At 35.9% G+C, this 22,820-nt stretch overlaps 1 protein-coding gene across 2 annotated transcripts in view; it reads left to right on the top strand.

The window, feature by feature from the left end:
- DSC3 (desmocollin 3) overlaps nt 1-22,820 on the top strand; it is a 51,459-nt gene that overhangs the window by 20,182 nt on the left and 8,457 nt on the right. For both annotated transcript variants that reach the window (XM_014727757.3, XM_005612814.4), the window contains exons 5-14: nt 140-295; nt 1,559-1,703; nt 4,864-5,030; nt 8,099-8,233; nt 8,630-8,815; nt 14,432-14,691; nt 14,804-14,946; nt 15,860-16,084; nt 18,298-18,522; nt 20,481-20,602. In XM_014727757.3, coding sequence (XP_014583243.3) covers nt 140-295; nt 1,559-1,703; nt 4,864-5,030; nt 8,099-8,233; nt 8,630-8,815; nt 14,432-14,691; nt 14,804-14,946; nt 15,860-16,084; nt 18,298-18,522; nt 20,481-20,602 — 1,764 coding nt within the window. The remainder of the gene's footprint in view (nt 1-139; nt 296-1,558; nt 1,704-4,863; nt 5,031-8,098; nt 8,234-8,629; nt 8,816-14,431; nt 14,692-14,803; nt 14,947-15,859; nt 16,085-18,297; nt 18,523-20,480; nt 20,603-22,820) is intronic.

Below are 22,820 nucleotides of genomic sequence, written 5' to 3'. Positions count from 1 at the left end.
AGTGACAAATGTGATTGTTATTTTATTAAAGACAGTTCTTTAAAATGAAAAATATAAACACATAAGCTGAGTTTTTAAAAATAGCATTTTAACAGAATTTAACTTTAATTTTTTTACATATATATATTTTTCCTTTTAGGTTCAATCTGATGCAGCACAGAACTATACCATCTTCTACTCAATAAGTGGGCGTGGAGTTGACCAAGAACCTTTAAATTTGTTTTTCATAGACAGAGACACTGGAAATCTGTATTGTACTCGGCCTGTGGATCGTGAAGAATATGATGTTTTTGATGTAGGGATTTTGTTGATATACGTGACTTTAAATGATTATGTTTCTTCTGATACTCCATCTACTCTTTCCTGTCTTCTTGCACTCTCTTCTTAGAGGGTATCTTAAAGTCAAAGAAAATAGATTGTGCAATATTTTGGAATACTTGGTCTCCTCTTTATCTCAGCTCCTTTTAGGTAAGCCTGAAGTGAAGCAAAGAGCTTTCATTGCATTTGAATGTAAATTCTAGTAAATTTCCAGGAGTTGGTTTTGCGTATGAGACACTCCTGCTCTCTCTGGTCATGGTACATTTCCCTCTCTCCAGGATCTGGCCATAGTTGATTGTAATGGCCTCTTCTCTTTTCTGCTTTAACTACTTTTTTTGTCTTCCTTTCACCTGTGTGATTCTCTGATCATGTCTGAGAGCTAGATAGGGAAACAAAAGTGGGAGACCAAACCCAAACAAGGGATAATAAGCCAGCATTCTGATAGGAATGAGCCTACAGTCAAGGGGGAATAACTCAAGACAATTTTCAGTTTAATATGGTAAATGCTCCTGGGTCATGTGGTCATCTTTGTGGTGCAGGGAGAATGAGTCTCCACAGGAAAGAGGGATTCTCTTCCTAGAAGAAGGAAGAGATGCTGGGTAAGCAGAGGTAACTGATGTCCACCACGTGACATTTCGTTGCTTTTGGTTAGAAAAATTTCAAATCAGTGTTGCAATTGTGTGCCAAATAGGAGTACATTCTATTTGACATTACATTGCCTTTGATTAATTAGCAATGCAGAAATTGGCAAATAAATTCTGTTAGAAAAACTCTTAAAATATGTAATTTATGAGGGAAAACTATAAAGGGGGTTGGTATTTACAAGATTGGGAATCATTGCTTCATTTAGATGATGTAGTAGGAATTTTTCCCATTGCCTTGAATTTAATTGTTCTCCCCAACATAACTTTCTGATTATGGAGAGAATAAGGACTATAATTCAAGTCTCTATATTCGCATTTGATTCCTTAGGTTAATGGATAGAGTTGTCCTTGACTTCGCTGTACTCTGAAGTTTTATTTCAAGGGTAGCCATTTCTGCTAAATACTGGAAGCTCTTTATTGTAGGAAAGTGTTTCTCCATTTGATGCTTTGATGATTAAAGAAAGTATTGAATAGAAATTTTAAGTGATTTATTATTAAAAAGATTTGCAAAGAAGGTAGTAGATAAAGCATAGTACTCTTTCTTGCTAGAATATTGTATTAATGGCCAATTGAACTTGCTTTCTCCTGTTTTACAGTTGATTGCCTATGCGTCCACTGCAGATGGGTATTCAGCAGACTTACCTCTTCCACTGCCCATCAGGGTGGAGGATGAAAATGACAACTACCCTATTTTCACAGAAGCAATTTATAATTTTGAAGTTCCAGAAAGTAGTAGAATTGGTAAGAAAACTTTTTCTAATTGAATTTTTTTGTGCTTGTTTCCATTTGCCATTTGTGTTTTTTCTGTTATGAAATGTATGTTCATTTTCTTTGCCCTTATTTTCCTTGGTGTTTATCTTTTTCTTAACAACTTTTTAAATCTACTTAAAAGTGTTCTTTGCATATTAAGAATTTAACTTACTGTCACATGGCAAATACTTTCTCAATGTATTATTGCTTTTCAATTATGTTAAAACTTCTTTTTGAGCTACAGAAGTTCAGGACTTTCATTTAGTTAAATCTATCCACTTTAGACTTAGGTCTTTTCCTTTTAGACTTTGTGGTAAGACAACTTTTAAGAGTAAAATGTACTATGTGAAATATGTTTATGTACATGTTTTGAGACATTGAGGTTTTTATACTCGAAGCCAGGTCATTCTGAGATGATATTGGACCAGTATCTATTTGCCAGAATGCATTTAATCCCATCAAATCCAAACAATGTGCAACTTACATGATATTACATGAGTTTGTAGTGTTGTCAATATGGTACCAATTAATTATAAAACCATGTAACAGTTATTCAAGCTTTGTACAATATTTGGTTTATATACTTTATTTTGTTTTATCATTATGCGGGTTTATCATTATTCTCACCTCCAAGAGAGGACATGCAAGGTAGAATGTACAATAAAACTAAAATCAGTGTAGATATTTTTTATTAGGTTTTATTTAGGAAAGTATTGAATGACATCCACTGAGGATAAAATTGTTTTATTTTTTAATTCTTTTGCAGGGAAAGATTCACCCCAAGCTAACATCTGTTGATAATCTTCCTCCTTTTTTTTTTTCCTCCCCAAAGCCCCAGTGCATGGTTGCATATCCTAGTTGTAAGTTATTCTAGTTCTTCTATGTGAGCCACCACCACAACATGGGAACTGATAGAGGGGTGGCGTGGTTCTGCAACCTGGGAAATGAACCCTGGGCTGCTGAAGCGGTTAGCGCTAAACTTGACCACTAGTCCTTCAGCGCTGGCTCAGGATACAGCTTTTTTAAAGCTCTTATTTCTATTGTCTCTTCTCTTAAAACTACTACTTTACCACTTTGAATTTAGAATGAATACTGGGATAACTTTAGAGAAACTGCATATATCATGTTTTCCATCCTGAATGCTTGCTCTTATATGTGGACAGCCAAATATGTATTTCAGTTTAGTTGGCCTGTAATTGCGGCGTTTATGATGTCTTCTGAGACCTGCAATGTGGAGAATAACCACTCACAATAAAGTTGAACAAACGTGGACTCAGTCAGTAAAGGATGACTTTGCTGACTCGTTTGTTAAGGTTTCTACTAGTTACTTAGATCTTCACTGAATTATTTTATTTGCTATTCCCCTTTATATTTTACTTTAATAATTTGATGTCATAGATGTTAACCTCTTTATTATTCACATGCTACAATTAAGAAAATAAAAGTCATTGGTTTGGAGTTTAGGAAACCTAGTTTTTGATTCAGGGTCTGTTATTAATTCACTGTGGGAACTCATGGAAGTCCCTTTGAATTCTCTGAGCTGTAAAAGGAGTTATTATACTGGATGACCTATACTGTTCTTAGCTTCACAAGTCTATGACTCTGTTACATTTTTCTCTTTTCAAAGAGAGACAATTGGTTTCAAACTCTTTCTTGAGGATTCTGTTGTAACAGAGAAGAATCAAGGACAAACGCTTTGATGCTCTGATTAGCCCAGGGTGCTTTAAGCATCTCACACCAAGATCAGACCTATTAAGGCTGTGAAACTCTGAACTAATAGGTGTTCCTCGAGTTTGCCTTAACTCTCCCACAGAGGGTTTGGACAAAGCATGCTCAGCTAATACCAAAGTATAGCACTCGAGGAAATGAATTCTCAAGATTTTAGGAAGATTTTCTATAAGTAAAGCAGTTCCATATCCAGAGAATTAAAACAGAATTTATATCTTCCAGCTGTCAGTAAATCTGCAGGAAGAAAATGTTATACCTTAAAAAGATTATAAACTTTTTTCTATGAAAAGATAGATGAATAACATTTATTTTCTTATAATAATAAGATTATTACTTCATGTCTTCGTATTGATCCACTGCAGAAATCTTGTCCTTATTTATAAATATGTAATTGGACATTCTCTACTGTGTGTATATATATATATATATCTATATATATATATGTAAGTTTAATATATATATTTATTTACACACACATATACACACATACACATATATGTAAACTTTAAGGATATTTTTTAGTGACAGAATTATTTAAAACTAATATTTCCTTGTCTTATGTCTTTTAATTCCCTTAAATACAATATTTCAATGAATATATATATATATTTATGATTGTGTGTATCCATCTCTTGTTCCTCAGCTAGCCTTACATACAGGGCTAAGGCAAAGTGGATCTATGCATTACGTTTGCATAGGCATTGGAATGCTATCCTTACGCTATAAAGTATGTCCGCTCTTCGATACCTGAAATCCTCTACCAGGGCAATATTCTTACATTCCACACAGGTGACAAGTGTTAATAGCTCTTACTGAAAAAGCAGTTGACTTAAATTCTCCCTGAATGGTAAATAGTATGAAATCCGTTTCTGAGGATTAAGTGGGGCTAGTGACAGTGGCATCTGGGTACTAAGTTGATGAACAGAATGAGACAAATCAGAGACTAGCAAAAAACAAAAACATCACAGAAAGGAGACTGGGATGTGAAAGGTCAACTTGACCATCTATACAATTTTATCCCAAGTCAGTCTTGATTTAGCTACTAATCAAAAGTTTAATTGTTAAAATCCAATTTACTCAGGAAACATGGTTTCTCTCTCCAGCTAGGTTTGTTATTGCACTATGTGGGAATGTGTGTTGAAATTACTCTTGAATGCCGGGTAAATAAGTTTTTAGTAATTTACTATCAAACATTTTAAACTGTGAGCAAAGTAAAAGTGTACCTTGATTCTCAGCATCCAGGTATTTCATATTATAAATTTGAAGTCATCTTCATGAGTACTATCTAAAGACGTAATACCTTTGGTAAGAAATATATTTTAAATTAGGTTTCCACCATCATTGTTAAAATTTGAAAATTGTGGATATTGCGCAACACGTTTTGCAATTCTGGAAATGAAAGACTCTTCTTTTAAACATGTAGGTACTACAGTGGGGGTGGTTTGTGCCACGGACAGAGATGAACCAGACACGATGCATACACGTCTGAAGTATAGCATTTTGGAGCAGAGGCCAAGATCACCTGGGCTCTTTTCCGTGCATCCCAGCACAGGCGTAATCACCACAGTCTCTCCTTATCTGGACAGAGAGGTAGCTTTCACACTGGAGAATATCGTTTCCCGGGGGCTTGAGCGCCTCTCCCCATTTACTGTAATTTGCCAACCTGTGGGCTTGGAGTTTCTAATTGTATTTTATTTAGGCATAAGATAATAAGAATTCCTGGTCATGTTACCTGTTTTTTTATGTAATTTCTATTTCTTATATGAGAGAAACCATAAGGAATAGAAATACAGGTCAACTGGTGTTTAGAAGGAGTGAGAACAAAAGATATTTCTTATGAAAGTTGTTCTTATTGAATATTATTTTATTTCTTGTGTGTGGCTAGTTAGTTCCAGCTCAGTTAGGACATGTAGGACATTTAGTTTCCTCATGCAGGACAATTAGTTTTGCTTGTTCCATGATTCCTATTCAGATATTGTAGATATGTGCTTTTTATCAGGAAAGGATTAGTTGAGACAAGGTTGATGAATTATTAAAAATCTGTAACACTATTTGGAGGATAGGTAGTAGCATATTGTCATGTATATAGTACTTTATGTTCAAATTCTTTATGCATAATTTTATTTGATCCTTATAATTTTCCTATTTGACTAGATAGATGTTATTCCCAATCTCTAGAGGAGAAGTGTGACAGAAAGATTGATTGACTTGCCCAAGTCAAATTACCACACTGAATCTTCTAATCATTTGTTGTTGCTCTGTCCATTTTATCAGCCTACATTTAACTCAGAGTTATGCATTATTGACTGAGGCACGTTAATCAATTTCACATGTACAAAGTTGCTTTATTGGAACACTTCAGCGGTTCCCTCTGCAATTAGAATAGCATAAATCGAAGAATCAACATGACAGGGAGAGATAATTATACAGAAGAAATCGATGGGATTTGATGCCAAAGGAAAAGGGAGAGATGGCGAGAACTTACAAAAAGGAATCAAAAGTAGTACAGAGGTTTTATTTACTATTATTTTTATTTTTGTCTGTATGTGTTGGCAGGACATTTTGTGTGATAAAGCACATAATGGTAATAATAAATAAATGGGAAAGTTTGAAGGGGACAATGTGAATGTGTTTTTGTATCGGAGGAATATGTAGAGATGATGTGGTAATCGAGGGAAAGCAAGGATTTTTTCCCTCATTTTTTTACAGATTGAAAAATAAGACTTAGAAAAAATGAAATATTTTAAGGTTACACATATAGATTTGGGGTCAAACCCAGATTTGTTTGCCTGATCAAAAAAAATCTAATAGGATTTTATGGGGAAGAATACAGGAAGTAAAGAAATGAACAAGGGAGATAAGGAAATAGTGCACTTAATGGAAGAAAGAACAGAGTATCAGAGGGTCCTGGAGCCTCTGGGAGGAGCATTTCAGGATGTGAATGTTAATTTTCAATGTAGCAGGGAGACAAGTAAAATGAAGACTGAGGAATACTTAGGGGGAGATAGAAAATGAGGTGAAATGGAACAACAAATGGAGTGGCTCAAGAATAGTAAGACCGAAGAGATAAGCAGCTGAGGTGGTTATGTCACAAGCTAATGGAGGGGAGGAAGACAATTCCTCTACCCTCCAGGTCCTTCTGGTTGGTCTAAGAATTAAATTGACATGAGAAAGAATAATAGGAGTAAATCAAATAAAACTTAATAATGTGTACATGGAAGAAATCCAGCAAAGTTGAGTAACTCCCCAGAATTGCCGAAGTGCCACCTTAAATACCATCTTCAGCAAAAGACAAAGGAGGATGTTGGGAATAGTAGTTTAGGACTTCAAAGGGGAGGAAGACAATTGACTTGGAAACAGAAAAGCAGATGTTTGGTAGACAGAACTTTGATAAGAATGGGCTTAGCAAGGACCCTCACAGTCTACCGATACCCAGAATTATCCTGGCGACAGGGCTTCTATCTTAAATTCTTTTAGGCAGTTAAGGGGAACATCAGAGTTTATTTAAGAGTCTTTTGTACTTAACCAAAGAGACACATTTTGGGTTGGCCAATTCCAGTATCCCACACTAATGACTCTATTTCATCACCAACATACCATCTGCAAACTCCATTCTCAACAGTGACCTCCTAATTGCCAAATCCCACAGTTACCTCATGCCCCTGTCTATTGTTGGCAGTTATTGACACTCTGTCTTCTCTTGGATTTCTGGTTCTCCCCCTAGTTTAATCTTTTGTTTTTAGTGTCTTTTGCTTAGCCTTCTTATTTCCCCTATGCTTGAAATGCTACTGTTCTTTGTATACTCAGCTCTTCTCATCCTTTAACTTCTCCAGGATAACCTGATTCTTGCCATTATTTCAACCTGCATCTACATACCAACAGCTCCCAGATCAGTATTTCTGGCTTTGGTCTCTCCTGTAGGTATAGGGCCATGTATCCAGGTGCCTTCTGGACTTTTCTCCTTAGATTTCCCATAGGCACATAAAATTCAATGTATACCACACAAAACTCGTTGTTTTTGTCCTTTCTTGCCCAACCTTGCTAGGATTCACTTCCTCAGAGAATTGTCTTTCCCACATTTCCTGTATTGGGTGGTGATAGCCCAATCTGCCCATCTATCCAAGTAGGACACCTGAGCATCATTCTCAATCCCTCTTTCTCTCTTAACTCGTATATGGAATCTGTTATCAAGTGCTACTCCCTTCTGACTCCCACCTCACTTTCCTGTCACTCTTATTCTCTGTCCTCTTTTCTACTGCTTCAGATTTGGACCACCTGTTTTTGACTGTTTCAGGAACTCTTTAACTGGTTTCTTTGACTTCCAGCTCAGCTCACTCCAAATTATGCTCAACCTTAATTAGGAATATACTTTCTGCAACTCAAATGTTCTTATTTTGTGCTCTCCCTGTGACTCCCACAAAATCTTTTCCTATTACTTGCTACTTAAAGCATAAGTCTAAATTCTTAGTATACTGCTTTGTAATTTAACGTCTGCCTACGTTTTCAGTTTTACCCCTGTCTGCTAAATTCTTCGTGTATATGCAAATGTGGAAATCAAATAAAAGCATGGATACACATAAATAGAAGAGTGTACAATTGAAGCTTCATTTATAAATTTAAACAAAGGTTTTCAAAGCTAATATTTGCTTTGTTTTAAGGTTGTAGACAAGTACTCATTGATAATGAAAGTACAAGACATGGACGGTCAATTTTTTGGATTGATAGGTACATCAACGTGCATCATAACAGTAAAAGATTCAAATGACAATGTACCCACTTTCAAACAAAGTGCTGTAAGTATATAATATCAAAATCTACCTCTACTTCACCTATTATCATTTGTTATTTAATCTGAATTAATAAAATATTTATCATAATTTGAAGTATATATGTTTATTTTATGAATAAAATTAAATAGCAGACACATAAATATCTTTTATTTATTCATAGTGATACTTATGTTATCTCCCTCTTGTTAAAGATCAGTAACATTACTCTCCATTTGTAGTGAAGTTGTTTCATTTTAAAGATAATCCTTAATGAAATAATACTGTTTGTGATTCATGGTTTTAAAACAATCTAGGCAAAAACTATAAGAATAAGCAGTCTGGAAGTGGAAGAATCATTTTACTTTCTTTTTCAAAGTTTTCTTCATACAGTAAGTTTTCACTGAGTTCTTTCTGTTTCAGTATGAAGCATCAGTAGAGGAAAATACAGTCAATGTGGAAATCTTACGAATATCTATAGAAGATAAGGATTTAATGAACACTGCCAATTGGAGAGCCAATTTTACCATTTTAAAGGGCAATGAAAATGGACATTTCAAAATCAGTACAGACAAAGAAACTAATGAAGGTGTTCTGTGTGTTGTAAAGGTACAGTAATAACAGATAATTGACAACTTGGCAAGTTAACAAGGTTTAATCTGTGAATGGTTGAATCAACTAAACAGTTTCAGTTCATAGACTCTACAAGTTGGAAGAGAACTTAGTCTATTTAGTCCAACTGTTCCCATCAAATGTTTGCCTTTCTTCTGTAATTTTTTTGCCAGTTATTATTTACCTGACTTATGCTTGAACATTCTCAATTGTAAGAATCTCCTTATCTCTATTGGCAGCTTATTCCATATTTAGAGAGCTCTGCTTCTCAGAAGTCCTTACTTCTGTTGTGACTAAATTATTCTCCTTATATCCCATGTCTTTGCTCCGGGTTTTATTGCTAATACTGTATGGAAAAGGTATAATTCTTTTGAAAAGGCTGTTATGTTTAATTGAGACTGACCTTCTCTAGAATAAATTTTCCCAGTTCCTTTAACTGTTCCTTACATCATATAATTTAGAAGCTCATATTCTTCTCATTCTCTCTCTCTTGAATATATGCCTAGTTGTGTCTGATCCATTTAAAGGTGCACTGAATGAACTTAATCTTTGTTCTACATATTGTATTTTTGGTTGCACTCTTACATTCTAGGGTCCAGGTTATGAGGGCAGAAAAAGCCTTGTTTAGGAAGGATCATTGGTTTTATATTCCTAGCCTAGAACAAGAAAGAAAATTGTCCTGTGGGCGGATATAGGGATCATTCGTTGAATAAACGAAGTTTGTCTGCCAATAGCGAGAAGGTGGAGACTTTGGTATGTAAGCATCTCCATTTGTAATTATTTCCTCTGTAAGAATTTCCAGAGATTATGTACTAAGGCTTGGCAAGTTCTGTCTAGATGTGACTAGTCAAATATATTTGTTCCAGATGGCTCTCAACATAAAGCTCTCCCTATATCAGTTTTCTATAATATGATCTACTCAAATTGAATACTAAAACCAACTACTTAAAAAAGGAAGTTTTATAATTGAGAGTAATAGGAGAGGAAATAAGGAAATAGTACTGATCATTTTTCCTCCTTACTGGTCCAATTCCATCCAGTCTTCATTTGGACTCTCTAAAAACCAGAGCCCAAGACACAGACCTCAATGAAGGTAGATATTTAGGACGTGGATCCCAGAAGCTAGAGTAAAAATTAGAAAGTAAGGAAGGAATGAAAAGGCAACCAAGTCTACATTGTTAAGTTAATCACCTCTAGTGTTCAGTCATACAATGGACCATGTAGAACATACTTGAGAATTAACTCCTCTAAGATGAGTATCTGGGGCATTTATCCATCAACTCTCATCCTCAATGCCCATGCTCCATTGGTTGAAAGTTACCCCAAGGAAGCCTCAACTCTTCTCTACTTCTGGGCTGGACTGTACCTGCAAGTGGGAGCTTTGTAGCTTTGGAAAAAACTTTTGATTCTGAAGAGCTGAATCTTTGTGTGCTTGAGATGAGACTCTCTCAGCTTAAATGGGAGGTGTCCATCACAGCTGCAGCTGAGGTCAGGGTGGGCTGAGGGGCTGGGGTGTATAATTCTTTTGAAAAGGGCTCCTGTGCATCAAGTGCAGTTTCCAAAGCTGGACACACTTATGTAGAACAGGCATTTGCCACAAAATTGATGTGATTGGCGACAGATGTTTTGTAAAAGATTTCTCCTGGACATCCTTCTCCATGCCCTGCCCCCCACCACCTAGACTTCCTTCTGGAAATAAGTCAAAGGAATAGTTTGAGATCTGAGGTGGACAGATCCTGTCAACTGTAGTAGCTCAAGTCAAAGGTCTAAGCTCAGACATTTTAGAGCACTCTAAATGCTTGGTCAGAAGGCTACTCCTCAGGTCTTGCCCATTCAAGGCCATTGTTTAAGACCCATTATTACTATTTTATTTCAATGGTTTTGTCTTGCTTATGGGAGGCAAAATTTAAGTAACCCTAGAAATTAAATTTTTATTGTGATTATTTTTTTACCAATACAAAGTGATCTTTAGTATGTTTTCTCAAAAGAGTATATTTTAAAAATAAAAACACGTATATGTCAACACATTCAATATTTTCCTATTCAGAATTCCAAGGAGTGGATTTTCTTTTTTTACCCAAGGAGTGCTGATCACAGAGATATTAAGAAAAATGTTTCCAAATATGTTCAGAAATTGTAGCCTATATTCTAGAATATTTCCCACTCCACGTGACTAATACCCATCTCTTTCATTTCTGGTCAGCAGCTTCTGGGTACCGCTCCAGGATTCCCCCAGGAGGGAGCAATTAGATGGTGATACTTTACTGCTTTGTCTGTGAAGACTATAGAACATTTCTTTCCTAATAAAATTTTTGTGCATTTATTTCCATTATTTTTAAACATAAGATAATTGCACTTATATTTTATAATTGCATTCTAGTTTGCACATCTAGGAAATACTTTTAGCATTTTAAAAGTAGCTATCATGTACTGAGCATGTTTTATGTTACAGAGAATGATATTAGGCACTTTATGTAAGTTATAGTTAGTTGTCACGTCTCCCACAATATCTTAGGATAAGGTCTTATTATTACTGCTATTTTACAATTAAAAAAAAGACTTTATAATTTTCTCCCTTTGCACAGTTTCTCTTACGTTTTCATATCAATGTTAGGCTTGCTTCTTAAAAATAATTTATTTTCCTTCTTTTCCCATTCTCCGAAATTGTAAAAAACAAAACAAACTCCGTTGGATTAAAAGATTTATTTAACCTTCTCAACAATCCCCTGGTTGTTACTATCACTCTTTTCATTTTTGGACAAGGAGGCTGAGCCCAAAGAAGTGAAGTAGTTTGCCCCAGTTCATATAGCTAGGAGGTGATAGAGCTGGGATGCAAACCCAGATATGCCTGACGTAGAGCCCTTACTCAGAACCACTGTGTGTTCTGAGTAAGTGATGAATGGCATCACTGTGTTGATTGCCTTAAAGGAAGCCTCCTCTTCCAATGACTGGGCCTTCCTTGTTAGGCGGGATTGTGTTCCGGATGGGTGTGCACTTCATTCATTTCTTTATACCCTATAGGATTAAATAATCAGTAGGTTAAACCAAAGATTGATCAGGTTTACTTCTTTTAGCTGAACAAAGCTTCCATGCTTTGCCTTATTAGTTGGTGTCTCCTATTATTACACTAAATTGGCTGTTAATAATAAATTCATCATTCTTCCCCTTCATTTGCCTGTACGACAGCCTGAGAGATTACTAAAACCTATAGGGAAAAGCACATACTGTGTGTTCTAATTGTTAAATTTTGCTCTTTCAAGAATTGTACAGAAGAGAAAACTTAGTCTCAGAGAAATTAAACTTTCCCAAAGTGACACAGCTAGGATGAAGTAGAGAGAGGATTTGAACCTAGAATTCTTTGATTCCAAGGATATGCACTTAAGCACCATGTTAAATTGCTTTGCATAGTTTTGTGATCTTGAAAAGTTAGCGTCTGTATTATCTGTAAAATGCAAATAATACTTCTCTCTGCCTCCTTAGGAGCTATTCAATTATAGTAAGGAAAATGAAAGTACTTGGCAAATTGGAGGACATTATTATTACCTTTTTAAAAGTCTTAACGTGTTCTTGGGACTAGTGTTTTAATTTTCCATAATAGATAACTCTTCTGGAACTGTAGAGCATGAGCTGATACAGTCTTTAACTGAGTCCTGTGTAATCTTTCCATCTCAGTGTTTTTTCTTTCTATTTCATCATCAGTAGCAGAGGGCATACGGACTTGAATGAAGAAGAAGATGTTCTCGGTCATTCTCTGCAAGAAAACACTTCATTTTCTAGGAAGTTGTTAGCATCTCAGTGCAGGATATTTTTGGACATCTTTTTGTTTACAATTGATGAAACAAAAAGGTACCCTGTGATAGAAGAGAACTCATGTCTCTTCATTAGTCATTGATTTCATCCCACCAGATTTCTAACCTCCAGAGTTTTAAGCCACTAAAACAATATCCAGTTTAAGCCCCAAAAAACTACATAAAGAAATTCTAAGGCTTTAGCAAGAGGCTCTGGATGGAATAACTGCGTCTCCTCTAGTGCAGCAGCTGTTTCCTGAATTTCCATCCATTTCTCATTGCCAAGAGATGCTCTGACTCTCTGCATGATCATACCAACACATGTAATTTGTGAGATAGTGTTCATTAGCAAAAGATAAACAGATACTAATCCTTTTTCCCTCCTGATTCTTTAGTTCCTGGGGTGTTCATAAAAAAATCACAGAGTTTCACATATATTTTGTGGGTTCTATGATTCAGAAATCTTCCTGACTTCTTAGTGGATTCATGATGTTAGTATCTCAACTTTGTCGTTAGTACTTCAATTTTGCAGTACAGTGTAAAATAGTATTTTATGGGTTTTGCTTGATTTGCTGTCTAAAAATCAATTACCATCAAAGAATTGATTTAAAAATTTTTAGAGGCTAGCGAACCAATTGAGCAGCATTGCATACCTGAGGGATTACAGTGTGGTGGTGAGGGAAATGGACTCGTGCCAGGCTGACTGGCTTCAAACTTCAGCTCAAATGATATCTTTTCGTTTTGGGAAAATCAGTTTATCTCCTCTTCTCCTCTTTCCTGCTTTGTAAAATGGGGATGAGGATTATAAATAGTATCATTAGGCACATCATAGTTCTCTCACTCCTCTGCGTTTTCACTGTGAGAATTTCATGGATAAACTGCAGACAGTGCCCAAGTATACTTCTCCAATTGTCAAAAATATAATTTTCAGGAACTGGCATAGTGGTGTAGTGGTTAAGTTCGTGTGCTCCGCTTGGGCGGCCCGGGGTTTGCAGGTTCGGATCCCAGGTGCGGACCTACACACCACTCATCAAGCCATGCTGTGGTGGGGTCCCATGTACAAAATAGTAGAAGATTGGCACAGATGTTAGCTCAGTGACAATCTTCCTCACCAAAAAAAAAATATATAATTTTCATAAAAAGAGATAGCATGGGTAAAAGTTTTACTTAACTCATTAATGAAGGAATCAGCAAAAAGACAAAGCAGATTCCTAAGAAGAAATGAGAACCTGGATTGATTTTGAGAAAAGGAAAAGCTGAAATAAGATCGCTCAGTTATATGCCTTATGGGATAATTAAAATATAACATTTGGAATGTCTTTTCTAGCAGAGAGGAAATAAAATCATTGTACTTTTTCCATTTTGTTTAAGTCAACATCTAATTTTATAAGAGGTGTAAAATATCTAGGACCTAGTCAATAGTAAACAGTAAGTCAAACCACATTGTGTTCCCCTGGAGAGTCAGAGGACCCATAGGTTGGTCCGTAAGACAGTGCTCTAAGCAGGGTCATAAGAACACTGTCATCCTTTTGCGTTATCTCCAGGTTCAGAATAATTTCCCTTAGTAAGAATGAACTATACAAATATTTCAGGAATTGCTTTTATACAACTCTACAAAACCCCGTGCAGAAACTTTTGGACCACTCTCGTTAAAGGCTTAGTGAAGACTCACCTCTTTGTTTAGCGAAGGATGAACGTCAGCATTGACTAAATGGGAACTTAGGATTTATGCAGCACTGTTTATATTTACAAAAGTTCACTTGCTATTTGAAATCCCCAAGGTATTTTACAGTGATATTGATATACATGTTCTTTTTTTTTGAAGCCACTGAATTATGAAGAAAACCGTCAAGTGATCTTGGAAATTGGAGTGAGCAATGATGCTCCGTTTACTCGAGATGTTGCACTCAGAATGGCAACTGTGAACAAAGCCTTGGTCACAGTTCGTGTGAGGGATCAGGATGAAGGGCCTGAATGTAGCCCTGCAGCCCAATATGTACGGATTAAAGAAAATTCAGCAGTGGGGACAAAGATCAATGGCTATAAAGCATATGACACTGAAACTAGAAGTAGCAATGGCTTAAGGTACAAAGAAATCTATAACCATGTAAAAATACTGTATTTGTAATAATTGAGACAGTAACTTATTTTAATACATTTCATATTGCTGAAGACTATTTTTATTTTTTATTAACAGGTACAAAAAATTGCATGATCCTAAGGAGTGGATCACCATTGATGAGCTTTCGGGATCAATCATAACTTCCAAAACCCTGGACAGGGAGGCTGTGACTCCCAGAAATGACTTGTATAATGTTACAGTCCTGGCAATAGACCAAGGTCAAAAAAAAGTTTTAACATGATATTTCAGAAAGGAATTGGAGAATAAACTGCAATTTATCTTGTGCAGAATTATTCTTGTAATAAGAATATGGAATTCTTAGAAATTACTTTAAAGACTGTTCCCATTTCTCTTAATCGTCTAATGAGGTGAAACTGCATGGGGACAAGAAACCGTGTCTATTCATCTTTACATCTTCGGCATGGCAGAACCTTAGGTGCCTATAGATCCTATGTTAAAGGACAAAGAGGGAACTTAAGTCTAGGACTAGGTGAAATGGTCTTACTAGACTCTTCTCGATCTCTTTATGTCATTTAAATTGAGCCTTTAAATGATGCAGCTGATTATTAGGTCAAAATGGTCCTTTCCCTGAACCCTGTCCCTTAAAGTAACCCAAAGTTTCTCAGCCCTGGCTGGCTTCATGTTAAAATAATTTCCAGCACTCTAAAAAAATATTCCTGTGTGGACACTACCACACTCCCTTAAACCAACTGGATCAGAATCCCTCGTTAGGGAGCCTGAGCATCATATATTTTAAATATCTCCCTAGGTGGTTGAAATGTGCACTGAGATAAGAATAATTTTTCTGTAGCCACTTTGCTGCTTATTAACATTTGTACCAGAAGGAACCCAAGGAAATAGAGAGTTTGAAATTCAGACATTTATTTTTATTGTTTGGTAATAATTTTGGTAAAAGGTTTATTGGCAGTTATATCTGATATTATCAACAGTAGTAACTCATTTTAGATGGTCTGGAGGTTTCATTTGTCCATGTATGTTGTTTTTACTGTTTCCTCTAATAATCAGAGTTTATTTTAAAAAAACATATATATAGGATCTAGTTGACTTTTTTCCTTAGGAAGCTATGAAAGCATTTACAAACTACTCTGAACCTTTTCCCTTTCTTCCTAGGTGGTAGATCGTGTACTGGCACACTTGTAGTTAACATTGAAGATGTGAATGATAATCCACCGGAAATACTTCAAAATTATTTAGTAATCTGCAAACCAAAGATGGGTTATATTGACATTTCAGCTGTTGATCCAGACGAACGTATCCATGGTGCTCCGTTTTATTTCAGCTTGGCAAACCCTTCTCCAGAAACCAGTAGAATATGGACCCTTACCAAAGTTAATGGTATTTAACCAAAAATAATGATTTATATGCTCTGAAATAACTGAAAATGGATTTACTTGTTTACTTTAATATTCTCATTAACATATTTTATAAGGCTAACCTTTTATGAATATTGTATGAGGTCTGTGTTATATGTTGTATATAAAATGAAAAATCGTAATGTTTATGAAGGCAAAATTTACATTTACAACAAAGACAAAAAAGCTTCTTAGGATATTGGGCAGCTTATCATTAAGACAAATTGTTTTTGTTGTGTTTTTAAAGTAACTCCAGTAAGGGGAAGAGAGAACAGAACGTGAGAAGTTTAAATTTTATTGTAAACAAACTCCGGAAATGAGGAATCTGGGTGTATGGGACAAACACTCTATAGTTCTGGAAGGAAAGATGGTGAGATGTGGACAGAGGCGTGACGGTGGAGCCTTCCAGGGGAGCCTCCTGTGCTAGTGATTTCTGGAGAGTGTAGTATTCTATATTTCGGCCACAGTTCACTGCTGATTTGTTACTATGTTGTGCTATTTCATGCAACTGGACTTTTGTGCATGCTGTCCCCTTTTGCCTTGAATACCTTCTTCCCATTTCTTAGCTTGATATTAATTTGTATTATTTATGGAGTACTTACTATCCACCAGCCACTGTTCCAGATTCTGGGGATAAATAGAAAGATCAACAAGACAGTCATGACTCCAGTTCAGATGCTCATGTCTGTGAAGTCTTTCTTGAAGTAGAAAGAGTGGCACCGTGACCTTTTCTTACCTTTTTTATAGCTCCTTTCATGTTGTATTATCATCCTTTTACTTTTCGCCTCCAATACATGTGTTTCTCAGGATATTTATAATCCATCTGTGTATTTCCAGCACGTAGCCCAGTGCTTAGTAGATACTAACTGCTTACTAAATGTTTGTTTAATCAATATTGATTGATAAATATGCATAAAGAAGGAAAATACTAGGGGAATCAGTAATCAGTGTTGTTAGAGTCGAGAAGGTTTTAGTAGGAATGCCGAGATTGAGTGGGCAGAAGGATGGCATCTGGGGTGAAGGGCCTTATGTACCAGGCAAAGGAGACTGACACCTGTACAGGAGGTGACAGCAGGTGTGCATTGGGAGTGTGCTGGTAAGGCAGTGCTGTACCCAGACTCAAGTCTTCAAAAGTTGACATTGGTGACGTTAGGGCAATTTGAGGAGGGCAGAGTTGAGTAGCGAGGAAAATTCAGAGGCTGCTGCACTAGGATGAATGAAGGAGACGTGACAGGGCTCAGCTCGGGGTCTTGAGGGAGGAGAGGGCTTGAAGACTTTACCTTAAGCCCAGTATGATCCTGAAGGGTTCCAAAGAAACCCAAGTAGTCACTCACATTCCTCTGGGGAGCTTTAAGTATAAAGTGCCGCCAAAAATCTTTGAAGTTCTTAGCAGCTATAACAGGGCCTTTAAGAAGGACTTAGAACTTACGGATGACTTCCAGGATGTGCATTATGCTAATTTGTCATTTCACTTACGGCAAAACTCAAAAGGTTATAATTGCCATTGAAGGTGTGTGAAGCTTTTGGTCAGTTGATAATAAAGTCATTAAAATACGATGCTAAGACTATTGAGGAAATACCACAGTTGATCAAAACATATTGCTATGATATAAATATCTGTGTTTTTGTGTAAGCCTTATACCTAGTCTGGGTGACATTAATTAGCTTTGTGGTATTGAGATGACTTCAGAGGGAAGACATTAATAACAAAGGGTCTATTGTGCTTTGAAACACTGCCCTATACATAAGGATAATGGACAGGTCCCAGAAGGTGAATGGTTAAGAGAATGTGAACTTAAGACATCCTTTATGTGTAATGATTGGTGTTAATTCTTTATGAGTGCCATAAACTGGTACTACAGAAAAATGCTTGAAGTGTATGTTAAGAGCAAATCTAGCACCATTAGTTTGTAGATAAGGGAATAGATAAGGGAATATTAAATATTGCTGAAATGTTACTGAGTCACTCCAATGCCAAATTATTTCTTTAAGCCTCTCTTCTAAAAAGTTGCAATGGGCAACACATATGTGGTAATATTAGTGCTTGAAAAGGTTGAAGGTCGTCATCCATTTTTATTCGTTTCGTATGGCAGGCAGTTCCTTGAGAATAATGTCTTTAAAAATAAGAGTGGTGAAACAAATGTTAAGGGAAGAATAAATGTTCATTAAAAATATAATTCTTTTATTTTCTTTCAGATACAGCTGCCCGTCTTTCCTATTGGAAGAATGCTGCATTTCAAGAATATAATGTTCCTATTACTGTAAAAGATAGAGCAGGTCAATCTGCGACAAAAACCTTGAGAGTTAATCTGTGTGACTGTGATTATCCAAGTCAGTGTCTGGCAGCTTCGAGGAGTGCAGATGTGACGCTTGGAAAATGGGCCATCCTTGCGATACTCCTGGGTGTGGCGTTACTTTTCTGTAAGTCCTTTTACTTACTTAAAGTTAAAATGTGTAATAAATACCTGAGTGCAGGAAAAGGTCTTCAAAAAGTAATCTTGTCCACCCAGCCATCACGTGTGAGTCCCCTTTACAAATTCCCTTGTGTTATTATCTGAGTTCTGATTGAATATTTTCTGTAAGAGGGACCAAGATCCTTTTTGAGATAAAAATGTCATACTTGGACAGAACTCTTGAAAATGCCTTAGTTTGTGCCAAATCTGTCAACGTATAGCTTTATTTCCTGGTCTAAATAAAACAATCTAAATCTTCTGCTCTATGAAATTACACTAAGAGCCATTTTTATTTCATGCTTTCTCACCATTCAGCCACAGACTTATGGGAGATGTTCAGATCACAGCAATATCTCTTCTTGGGTATATCTTGCCAGTTTTGAATTCTATTAACCTCCTTCTCACCAGTTGTGTAGTTCTCAATGGTATCATATTTTTTCCTTTCTTTTTATTTCTATCGAAACCTCTAGCCTAGATTAGCTGTTGTTCCTTTGTTCTGTGATAGGATTAGTGGTTAAGACCAAGACTCTGGAACCAGACTGTCCGGGTTTGTATGCCAGCCCTATTATTTGCAAGCCATGCAACCTGGGGCAGGTTACTTAACTGTGCTTTGGTTTCCTCATCTGTAAAAAGAGATAATTATAGTAGCCTACTTTATGGGGTACCCATGAAGATTAATTGAGTTAATGCATGTGAAGAGCTTAGAACAGTGTATGGTATTTTTCCAATAACTGTTCATTATTTTTCATCACCTTGACAAAATAAATATATGTCAAACATCTACTATATGCCAGAAACTGTGTCTAGGTGCTTGGGACTCATCCATCAAGAAAACAGACAAAAATAAACAAAGAAAAACAAACAGCCTTGTGACAGTAAACAAATACAGTAAATGCTGTGGCGGAAAAAAATAGAGCAAACTAATTAGGGTCTGTAGAGCTGTAGAGAGTGTGTGGGTGAGTGTGGGGGATTGGTGCTAGTGATTGCAATTTTCAGTAGATGGTTAGGTCAAATCTAACTGAGAAGGGTATCTTTGATGGTTTTTGGAAGAAGTAAAAGAATCAGCCAAGTGGAATACCTGGAGGAAGAGCCTTCAGTCAGAGGGCAAGTCAGTTCAAAGGCCCTATCGTGAGAGTGTGTGTGGAGAAATGAAGGAATGGCAGGGAGACCAGTTTGCATGGAGAGTAGTGGATGACGGGAGTGGAAGGAGAAATGTAACCAGGAAGGTAACAAGGGGCCACAGAGAATAGACTGGGCTTGGCACATGTTTTCTGTAACAGGCCAAATAGTATATATTTTAAACTTTACAGACCATGTGATTTCAGTTGTAACCAATCAAATCTGCCCTTGTAGCAAGAAAGCAGCTTGGAATATATTTAAATGATGGGTATGGCTGTGTTCCTATAGAATTTTAGAACATTGTAAAGAATTATTGTTGTTATTACTATTAGTTTCATTATCACATATTCAACCTCCCACAGTTATGTAGAATGAAAATTCTGAGTAGACCAAATACAAAGTAGGTTTTAAAACACCTAGAGATAAATCTATTCTGGGAAAACATCTGTTTTGTCATGTCCTAATATAGGCAAACCATCTTTTTGGGAATCAGTAAATCTCTTTAAAGTTTGGTCTTACATAAATGTCATTTTTTAAAAATTTACTATTTAACTTATGATTCTAAATATTTTAATATGATGGGTAGAATTTAAACTCTTAACGAGGACTGCAATCAAAATATACATATCATCACTTCAAATTTTAAACTGTAAGCTAAATCATGGCCTGTTAATTTACAAAGGCCAAGGTAATTCATGGGACACCATGCTTAGTAGCTTGATTTTCCTCATATGAACCTTAGATAATAAGAAATAAAAGATAAGTATTTTATTCTATGTATATTAAACTTTTTTTTTTTTAACTCAGCTGTGTTGCTAACTCTAGTATGTGGAGTTGTTGGTGCCAGAAAAAAAAAATGTTTTCCTGAAGATTTAGCACAACAAAACTTAATTATATCAAACACAGAAGCACCTGGAGATGATAAAGTGGTAAGTAATTTTTTTAATGACTTTTTATCTCTGAGTATCTCCCACAATTTTTTTTAACTCATCCTCATAAAGTATTTTCAAGATTTACAAGTTAATTTATATTTTTAATTTGGTCCGATTTTGTAGGCATAAGTATTTTATCTGTCAATATTTAAATATTTAGGCAGCGGCATTTATTAAACTTCTTAAACCAATGCATCGTTTTAGTTGTCTTTTTTAAAAGTTATTCCTTTTAAATCATAGTGTTGTGATTTAAGACTTGTTCTTTGATGTTTTGAATTTATAATAATCTTTTATATATATTATGTTTACATATAATATTATATTATTTATAATAATATATATTATATATTTATATATAAATATATATTATATATTTATATTGTATATATTATATTTATATATAATCTTTTTGACTGCTCTCTACAATGTGCATTTCTAGATATTATTTGTTTATCTAACTCTGACCCTTTATAATGGGAAAAATAAACTTGCTAAAAGTTCTCAAGATAAACTAAGAAAATATCAAAGGAATACCTGTTTGAATAAAGTGTGCGGGGAGTGTGGGGGTGGAGATTGGAAGACTACTGCCACTCTCTTTCCTTATATATTTCTTGGGACCTCTGAGGAGCTTGGCATCATGCTTCTTGTTTTTCGGGGAAGTATATAAAAAAAGTTCTTACAAGGCATGTTCTCCCCTCAAAAAGATTTCAATTTATTTATGAGGAATACAGTCTACATTTATGGGAAAAATAAATAGGAAGATAACAATAAACCATTAGCACCAATATGATAGAGCCCCGACTGAGTTCAAAGATACTTATGATACATGAGTATATTCATGGCCTCTGGATCAACTGAGAAGTCCTGGTGAAAGAGGTACAGATTTTTCTGTAATTTAAAGAAGAAGGGCTTGAAAGTGAAGAGATGGTGGGAATAGCTAAAGAGAAGGAAAACAGCCTAAAGAATAAGAAAGGACATGACAAGTTTCAGGGATTGTTCAACAAATAGCAAATAAATTGATTTGGAATGGAAGAAATGATGTGTTGGAATAGAGGCTTGAGCTTAAATTAGGCCTGGAGGGGAGAGGATATAAACAAGGAGGGGAGATGGGACTTTCATATGCCACACTAAAGACTTTGGATTTATTCTCCTGGTGAGAGAGCCAGTCAAGACTTTGCACGGAAACGCCAAAATGTGAGCAGAGTGATGCTGGATCAGTAGGGTGATCAACCAGAATAGGAAGACGTCGGGGATGGGGAAGACAAAGGATTAGGCTCTTTTGACAGTTTAAGCATGAGATGAGTCTACTAGGATGATGGTAATTGAAATATTAAAATAGAGATGGATAAGGGACATTTTTAAACATATAAGATTGTTTACTTTTGAGGGACAAAGTAAAAAGTGGAGTCAAAGTGACAGATACTGTAGCCAGGGACAGTGGCGATATATCAAGCCGTTTCTCTCTCTCAGAGTGAAGATGCCTTTCTTATCGACTGTTTCTCCCTTTCATCTCTCCATCATTATGCAAAGTCATAGCCCATCTACACATCTACATGTGGAGCCCTGTAATTACCTCCCTATTCAGAAAATAGGTTCAATCCCTTGATAGTCCTTGTGTAGATAGCAAATTTTATGTCTGAGAATGGAATGCTTGAGCTTTACCTAATATTTTTTCTTTGCCATTTGATGCAAGAGCTGATCGCCACTTCACCATATCATACTCACGCTTATTTACCTGTTCCCTGTTAGGAACACTGCTCAAAAGGACTTGGAATTATTAATTTATACCAAAACATAATTTGAGGCATATTTTTACAAACTGTAACAAAATTTCATAGTACACATATAAACTCATTTTAGTACAGTGAGTAAGAGTGGTGACTTTAGTTCTGGATCCGAGTTTGAGTTAAAGGCCTTCAGATGGAGTTAGGAGTTGGGTGACAAATCAGAACTGGGAGCGTAAATGTGGAAATCACTGACGTGGAGGAGGAGTTGTTGATCCTCTGTGAGAATAAACTTTGGGGAATGCACTTGGAGAGGTGGGCAGGAAGGAATGGAGGAGAGGGAGAATGTGAAACAGCACTGTAGGCTCAGCCTTGATTTTAGTTTATTTTCACTTCTCCTTTCATTAGCTTAGAAATATGATCTCTGAGCATGTACTTATCATGACAAAATTATACCATCAAAGAGATTTGATAATCAGAATTTTTGTTTT

The sequence above is a fragment of the Equus caballus genome, chromosome 8 (genome assembly GCF_041296265.1).
Source record: "Equus caballus isolate H_3958 breed thoroughbred chromosome 8, TB-T2T, whole genome shotgun sequence".
Classification (NCBI taxonomy): Eukaryota; Metazoa; Chordata; class Mammalia; order Perissodactyla; family Equidae; genus Equus; species Equus caballus.
The sequence above is the reverse complement of the archived record's forward strand: the minus strand, read 5'-3'. Positions and strand labels throughout refer to the sequence as shown.